General features: G+C 46.2%; 1 protein-coding gene across 1 annotated transcript in view; it reads left to right on the top strand.

The window, feature by feature from the left end:
• Positions 1-602, top strand: part of LOC107559009 (tripartite motif-containing protein 3-like) — a 9960-nt gene that overhangs the window by 1625 nt on the left and 7733 nt on the right. Inside the window, exon 3 of the mRNA XM_016242715.1 lies at positions 154-501. Coding sequence (XP_016098201.1) covers positions 154-501 — 348 coding nt within the window. The remainder of the gene's footprint in view (positions 1-153; positions 502-602) is intronic.

Genomic DNA, 602 nt, shown 5'->3' with positions numbered 1-602 from the left:
CTCAGTTAGTTGCCAAAGCAACATTTCTTTATACATGGAATAATTTTTTTTTTTTTAAGTTTAAAGCTCAGATATTTAAAATACATTATTTTATTTTTATTTTATTGAACAGACACCTGCTGTAATTATAATCAACTGCTTATGTTGTTGCAGGTGCTGCAGGCTCAGCTCAATGCACTACTACAAGGGAAGGAAAACATCCAGAGCAATTGTAGCTTCACAGAGCAGGCGCTGAACCACGGCAGCCCCACTGAGGTGCTCCTGGTGCAGAAGCAGATGGGAGAGCGGATGAGTGCTCTGGCCCGCCACGCCTTCCCTGAGCAGCCCCATGAGAACGGCCACCTGGACTGTCAGGTGGAGACAGAGGGGCTGCGCCGCTCCATCCAGAACCTGGGAGTCCTGCTCACCACCAGCACCGTGGGCCACACCAGCGTGGCTACTGGAGAGGGTCTCAGACATGCTGTTGTTGGGCAAAATACCACTGTTACAGTGACCACTAAGGTTAGTGATGATGTTTCAATTCAGTTTGAAAACATACTGTAAATTTCAGAACTGTTGAATCCAAGCGGGTTTCCTGTTGTGTGTGTGTGTATATATATATA

This window comes from Sinocyclocheilus grahami, unplaced genomic scaffold, assembly GCF_001515645.1.
Source record: "Sinocyclocheilus grahami isolate Dianchi unplaced genomic scaffold, SAMN03320097.WGS_v1.1 scaffold671.1, whole genome shotgun sequence".
In the NCBI taxonomy this organism is placed as follows: Eukaryota; Metazoa; Chordata; class Actinopteri; order Cypriniformes; family Cyprinidae; genus Sinocyclocheilus; species Sinocyclocheilus grahami.
This window is presented reverse-complemented; position numbering and strand designations above follow the sequence as displayed.